Here is an 8,090-nt window from a genome sequence, read left to right on the forward strand (position 1 = left end):
TGAACCACATCCAGATCTCCAGAGATGGGAAATTCCCACTTGAAAGGACAAGCAGACCAACCTGGAGTGGCTAGAAGAACAGAAGATAACTTCTTGAAAGAAACACCTACAGGAAAAATATAAAACAACATAGGCAGACTGACTGTTACTACAAGAACAAGCAACTTGCTTGCCCAGAAAACATCAAGGCAAGTGGTCGGGTCCCCTCAGTGCAAACTCCCTTCCAAGACTAAGACTCAATGGGAATACATGCTGTGATTGGTGCCCACTCTCAACACCGATAAGGGGAAGTGAGGGAAAAACAGCATTGAAGCGGTGAGGTAAGCCCCACAACGTTCAGTAGACTTCTGTGAACCCAGGTGAAGACCTGGTTGACCAGCAGTGTGGCAAGACCTGGGGACTCTTGGGCCCAGAGTCAGTGACATAGCCACAGAGGCCTAGAGTGGAGAGTGAAGTGTACAGCTGATAAGAAGAGAGGGCATATGCATAAGAATACCCACACTTGCAGATAATATCCCTTCAGTGACTGGATGATTAGAGCTCAACCAGAAGTAAAAAGAAGAGGGGGAAAAAAAAAAAGTATTCTCATACAGTTTGATGAATTTGACCTACACCTATGGAAGCAGTAGCTCAAAAGAGGGAACAAGTCCTTACAGCAAGAATCATTCCCACCCCCTCCACACACAGTCGACAGGGATGGACAACTTGGACATTGGCTACCCAAAATGGGGGGCGGGAAGCTACAAAGGCAAGAAGTGACTGGCTTACAAGGTTTCAATAGGGAACGTAGATCCAGAGGGCCTGGAGGAAGGTAGAATCTCCAGCGAATAGTATCCAATCAGTCTAGGCGGGTCTGATGCAATGAAATGCATTTGGGTCTCTTGTGATACAATAGTGAATAATTGTTATCAGGACTGATTGTGAGGTGAGGGTCGGAAATGTAAAGGTAGATGTTTTATAGCAAGGAGGGGAATGTTTAACTTTTCAGTCTAGGAGCGGAGGTCCCTAGGACCATCAAGGGAGAAGAGCAGAGAGTGGGACCCTACCCAGAGAAGCAGTGATGCCTGAAATGGAGGCAGAAATGATGACGTGGAGCGATGGAGCAGCTGGAGATTTTAGATCCAGAGAGGGAGAGGGACTGTGTGCTGAAGACCTGGGGAGTATGGGGGGAAGGATTGCATGAAGGGGATTATAACAATGGCAGTGAGACGATATATGATAGAATGAATGTAAAACTAATGTTCTCCCATGTAAACTATCACATAATTCACAATAAAACATTTAAGAAAAAAAAAATATATATATATCTCTTTAGTAACTATACCATTATATAATGGTACCAGTAATGTATAACCATTCCAATTTCCCCTCAACTTGCCTGCACTTGTTATTTATTTATTTATTTTTTTCTGATAGTAGCCACCCTAGTGAAGATTCTGGGTGGCACAAACTGTTAAAGCTCTTAAAGGTTAGTGGTTTGACCTTCACCTGGGGGCTCCCTGACTAGAGACCATGGAAATCTGCTTGTATATAAAGGTAACAGCCAAGAAAAACCTGTGGAACTGTTCTCGTCTTTAACACATGAGATTGCCATTTATCAGAATCAACTCATTTGTATCAAATAGTAAAGATGAAGTGGTGTGTAACGGGTAGTGAAGATGAAGTGGTGTGCTGAAGCTGTTTCTTTTCTAGAGTAATTCGGGACTAGCTCCTGAAACATGTATCTGCAGACACTGGATACTTTTACAAAAGGACAGTCATTGTATTTTAGTTTTTACCGAAAAGTGAACCTATTTATATACTTAAGGAAAGTCCTGGTATGTACTATAAGATGAACACTCAGCCGCAAGGTTAGCAGTTCAAATTCACCACCACTCCTTGGAAACCATTTTACAGGGTTACTATGAGTCAGAACTGACTCAGTGACACTTAACAGCAATAGTGTGTATATTGGCATTTTGAATCAGACAATTGTATAGTTTAATTTACCATATTGGAATGACAAAATTGGTGATAATATATCATTTAAAAAAACCACAACACATCAACATCTGTTTTGAAGTACAATACTGTCTATGATAGAAAAATATCCACACACCTATAATGAAGACTGGACTCTTGGTGTGGTGCTGTAGGATCAGCACTGGTTTGCGAATCACAAGATCAGCAGTTCAAATTTACAAGCTACTCCTCAGAAAATGCTATACAGGAACCCTGTGAGTTAGAATCTACTGGATAGCACTTGACAACAACAAAAAGAAGGCCACTTAATACCACTATTATTCAACTGTATGTGTTTATCAACCACTAATGCCAATGATAAGAAAATTGAAGAATTCTACCAGCTTCTTCAGTATGAAATTGATCAAACATGCAACCAAGATTCATTGATAATTACTAGTGATTTGAATGCAAAAGTTGGAATCAAAAGTATCTATAGCTGGAAAATACAATCTTGGTGATAGAAACATAGCTGGAGATCTCATGATAGAATTTTGCAAGACTGACAACTTATTCAAAGGTATTTAATTATTAAATATTTATTAAAAGGAATTACAGATACCTTTTAAAATAACATGAAAGGTGTATATACACATAGACTATTCCAGATGGAATACTCAGGAACCAATTTGACTGTATTTGTCAGAAGGGATGAGAAATTCAGTGTCAGCCAAAATGACCAGGGGTTCACTGTGAAACAAACTATCTATTGCTCATAATGCAGGCTGAAGCTGAAGAAAATTGTAAGAAGTCTGCAAGAGCCATAGTTTGACCTTGAATATATCCTACCTGAATTTAAAGAACATCTTAAGAACATACTTGATACATTGGACGACAACCAGAAGAGCTATGAAATGACATTGAGAACATCAGACATGAAAAAATCAACAGGTCATTAAAAAGAGAGCAATACCAAAGTGGATGTCAGAAGAGACCCTGAAACATGCTCTTGAGTGTAGAAAAGCCAAAGTGATGGGAAGAAATGTTAAAAGAGCTGAAGAGAAAATTTCAAAGGGCAGCTCAAAAAGAACAAAAGTATTGTAATGAAATATGCAAAGAACTGGAATTAGAAAAAAAAAAAGGGAAGAACATGAACATGTTCAGTATTTTCAACCTGAAGGAACTGAAGAAAATATTTAAACCTGGAATTGAAGTATTCTATGGGCAAAGTATTGAATGATTCACGGAACATCAAAAGAATTTGACAGCATACACAGATTGACTATATAAAGATATAGTATATGATCAAGAACTGATGGTATTGAGAAAGTCCAAGGTGACCGAACACATTTGTGAAAAACAAGCATCCAGGAATTGATGGAAATTGAATGTTTTAACCTACTGGAGGCATGCACTCATCTATGCCAGGAAATTTGGAAGAAAACTTCTTGACCAACCGATTGGAAGAGACCTACATTTATGCCTATTTCAATGAACATGACCCAACAAAATATGGAAATATGGAAGTATCAGTAACATCACAAACAAGTAAAATTTTGCTGAAGAATTTTAAATATAAAAATAGTTGCATTAGTATATCAACAGGAAGCTGCCAGAAATTAAAGCCAGATTTCCAACTAGGGATATCATTGCTGACATCAGAGGGATCTTAGCTATAGGCAGAAAATACCAGAAAGGTGTTTACTTGTGTTTTATTGACTATGCATAAGCATTGAACTATGTAGATAATAATCAAACTGTGAGTAACATTGTATATGATGTATTTTCCAGAACACTTATTTATGCTCATGAAGACCCTGTACATAGACAAAGAGGCAGTTGTGTGAAGAGAACAAAGGGAAAGGTGTGCACCAGAACTGTTACTCTTTCACTGTACTTAGTCTGTATGCTGAGCAAATAACATGAGACACTGGAATCTATGAAGAAGATCGTGGCATCAGGATTGGAGAAGTAATTAACAATCTGCAATATGCAGATGATACAACATTGCTGTAAGTGTAGAGAATTTAAAATTAAAATTATGGAGATCAAAGACTAAAGCCTTCAGTATGTATTGCACCTCAATTTAAAGAAAGCAAAAATCCTCAAAACTGGATGAAAGATAGCATTGTGATAAAGGGAGAAAAGATTGAAGTTGTCAAAGACTTTTTTTTTCACTTGGATCTACAATCAACACTCATGCAAACAACAGTTAAGAAATCAAGACATACTGCGTTAGGCATATTTGTTGCACAAAACCTCTTTCAGTGTAAAAGGGCAAAAGTAGCAGTTTGAGAACTAAGTTGAGCCTGACTCAAGACCTTTTATTTTCAGTTACCTCATATGCATGTGAAACTTTGAACAATGAATAAGGAAGGCCATAGAAGAATCATTGCCTTGAAAAGAAGTATAGCCATAACGCTTAGAGTGTGAGGATGGCTAGACTATGTCTCTCGTTTTTCATCCATGTTATCAGGTGGGACCAGTCCCTGGAGAAGAACATGATGCTTGGTAAAGTGGAGGGTCAGTGTCAACGAGAAGACTCCCAACAAGATGGATTGACACAGTGACAGCAATGACAGCAATTAACAAAGCAATGACGCTCAAATATAGCCAAAAAAAAAAAAAAAAAAAAAGTGAGGATGGGCAGTGTCTCGTTCTGTGGTGCACAAGGTCACCTGTCAGTCAGAACCAACTCTATGATCCCTAACAACAAATATGCGCTTGTCTGACCTTGAATTCTTGTATTTAGTGAGGTTTTTTCAGCTTATTTACTAGTTTGTAATTTAGTCATTTAATGGAAATTATCTAAGTACAAAAGAGTTTCATATATTATGACTGTATTTCTTGTAGTCAACTTGTATGAATTTGACATTTTTGTAGAGTTAATGGATAGCCCTCAGGGAGTGCTATTAACTTGGTATTAGAAAGTGTGACGTCATTTGCACACACATCCCCTTTCCTAACTTCTTTTATACGTTTGTCTCCCTGTCCACTTCTTTGTCATCTTACTCTTTCTTTTGTCTAAGCTGCAAAATATTTTAGAGTTTTGGAAATTAATTTCCCATTAGAAACTGGTGATTGATAGGAAGAACAATGAAATGGTCAGGTGTTTGAGCCCCCGTTCTGCTTCTGATACAGTTCTCTCTCTGATTAGTCCCTTGAGTTGCTCAAGATTAGGGTTAAAGTGAAGTGTGAACGTATATTTGGAATTCCTTTTTTAAATAATAAAGTACTATAGAGGAGTCCTGTGTGGTGCTGTCGGATAAGCACTGGGCAGCAAGGTTGGTATCAACCACAGAGTCAGCAGTTCAAACTCACCAGCCACTCCTCAGGGGAACCTTATACAGGGTTGCTTTGTGTTGGAACTAACTTGATGGCCCTTAACAACAACATAAAAGTGTGTCAGTATGAAAATGCTTCTTGAGGAGGAGAATTCTGAAGAGTTCAGCCTCTGTCTATACTATTTTACTGAACTGGTAATACTATGTTCATGTGTTCTGTTACTGGACCGTGTCATTCATTGAGGAAATTAGTTGTGAGTAAAGAGGCAAACCATTAAGCTTACTCTAGGGAACTTTAAAAAACTGGTGCTTGGATCATCCTTGTGCTCTACTTATAATTGGTCTGCAGTGGAGTTTAACTCCTATTTTTAAAGTAGTACAAATCTCCTTATTTTGAGAATAGGTTAGGAAGGTGAGGTGTGTAATACAGTGGAGTCTAAATACTTAGGTTCTGCTCCTTTAAGGAAAAGTTTGTCAAGGCCTGGACTGGATAATTGAGGGTAAATTCAGGATATTGTAAAATAAATTATTTAAATAGACACATGAGTTCATGTTTATCTATAAATTGACTTTTCATTTCCCCCCCTTTTAAATACAGATGATTCACCTCCTGCAGAAAGGGAACCAGGAGAAGTTGTGGACAGCCTGGTAGGCAAACAAGTGGAATATGCCAAAGAAGATGGCTCCAAAAGGACTGGCATGGTCATTCATCAAGTAGAAGCCAAACCATCTGTCTATTTCATCAAGTTTGATGATGATTTCCATATTTATGTCTACGATTTGGTAAAAACATCCTAGACGTCATCGTGAACATTGCCAAACTTGTGGAACTCTTAAATGTATAAATTGTAGACATAAAGACTTGATTGCTTTCCAGTTTAATGAAAGCTTAAATGTCCCTGCGAACCCACAATCTCTGCCAGCAAAACTGTTTTGTTCTGAATAGTAGATTTATGTGAACACAAAGCATTTTGTGTAAGGAACTCCTTCCTCTTAAAAAAGATGTCTGTCTCTTTGGAGAGGAGTTGCAGGCAAATACGGAATGGTAGAAGTTAAGCTAATATCATAATCATTGAAAACTGTAATAGATCTTACCATTGTCCCCTTCACCCTCTCTTATTCTGCTGCCACAATGCAAGTGTACTTTGGTATTTTTTTTTTGTTACTGCCTTTTTGAGATCTATATCTATACCTATCTATATATCAATGTGTATATATATATATATAAATATATACATACAGTATGTATTTATACACATAGATATATATATTCTCTCTCTCTCTCTGTTGGCAGTCCTTTCTTTGTGGATTGGAGGTTAGGTAATTTTCTCCAGTTTAACAGGAGTGCTTGATATAAGTCAATCGTATACCTATATCCATATGTGTATATATGGATATACACACACATGCTCTTGTTTATTTAAATTTAAATTTGGATACAAGAAGCACATAGGGATGTTCAGCTTTTGTGGAAAGGTGAACGTATACTGCACCTTTTAAATCTGGAGGCTTTAAAAGATAAGTCAGAATCTGAATCAAAGTTAATGACTCACATTAGATATTTTGCAGATTGGTCAACTATCTGGCTAAAAGGCTGCCACTGATTCTAATTATTGTAAATTTTTTTGTTGTTTTAAAACAATTTAAAAATGCAAATACCTTTTTTTTTTTTTTTTTTTTTTTTTTTTTTTTTAGTAAACCCAGGTGCTTGGTACACAAAGTATAATAAGGTGTATTTTGGATGGCACATTTGGCCCATTATTTGTACAAAATTCATAACCTGGACTTTAGTATATGAATTTAAACGGTAACAGTACATCAGTGGTTTGTGTGTATGTGTTTTAAGTTCTTGGAAGAACACAATACTTTTATATTAGAAATGTGCATTTTTAAGGGTGGCGTTCTTCCCTTCTAATAAGTTCTTTGAGGTTTTTAAAATTATTATTATTGATACATGATTATGGTTAGAAGGCCTTTTCCCCCCTAGCTTTTCCCCACAAAGAATCTCTTGACAAATAACAGCTTAAATCTGTTGATACCTTTTGTGGTGGTGTATGTTCTTGCTTACAGTATGCTGTTATGTGGATTCCATTTAGTGACTCTAGGATTTTGCATGTCAGTGATATTTTACCATATAAGGTTCCATCATCTATGTTAGCTTCTTGGTGTGATAGCAGCCCTTTGCCACAGAATCCTTTCATGATTTACTCCTGCAAATTCGTTTTAAACTAAAGTAAAACTGCAAAACTGGTTGGTTTAACACCAAAATTACTATGTATCACTTTATTATGGGTATACCTTTTGTGGTTTGAAAGCAAGGAAAAAGGCAGTATGTGAAACTAGTCAGACCTGAGATTTGACTTTTTCTATTGAGTGTGCAGAAGACTGACCATGCACCAGAGATTGTGGATCTGAGGGCCAAGGGACCTCTGTGCTATGATGTTCCTAATGTTAGAGATTTGGTAGTTTAAAGATCTCTACTCATGTTTTGCTTGACTCCCATTTTAGCCTTAAAATGTATGGCTGTTAACCATGCTTTTGGATAGTAACAGCTGCAGTCACATTGGGCCCCAATTTTCCACCCAGGGCAACCAAAGGCAGGCTTTTCAGTGCATTATGAAAGCACATAAGGTCATAAATGTTCCCTGTGTGTTTGAAGCCAAGTTTCGTTCTGCAGATCTGGTGTGTGTTTTTCTGTTGTCTCCCATTTTCTGTGGAATCTCTGCATGTGTCCCTGGCTCCATGAGCCCAAGCTGATACTTGTGGCATAGCAGTGAGTGTGTCCAGCACACCCAATATGTGCATAACATGGTACAGTGAAAAATAAAGTTCATTTTAAAGTATGCTGAGGTTTGGGTCAACTGA

At 37.5% G+C, this 8,090-nt stretch overlaps 1 protein-coding gene across 1 annotated transcript in view; it reads left to right on the top strand.

Annotated features, from left to right (window-relative positions):
- The window catches only part of SPIN1 (spindlin 1), a 113,445-nt gene extending 106,856 nt beyond the window's left edge, over positions 1–6,589 (top strand). The window contains exon 5 of the mRNA XM_006872580.1: positions 5,824–6,589. Coding sequence (XP_006872642.1) covers positions 5,824–6,023 — 200 coding nt within the window. The 3' untranslated portion in view covers positions 6,024–6,589. The remainder of the gene's footprint in view (positions 1–5,823) is intronic.
- Positions 6,590–8,090: the final 1,501 nt, after the last annotated feature.

This window comes from Chrysochloris asiatica, unplaced genomic scaffold, assembly GCF_000296735.1.
Source record: "Chrysochloris asiatica unplaced genomic scaffold, ChrAsi1.0 scaffold00205, whole genome shotgun sequence".
NCBI lineage: Eukaryota > Metazoa > Chordata > Mammalia > Afrosoricida > Chrysochloridae > Chrysochloris > Chrysochloris asiatica.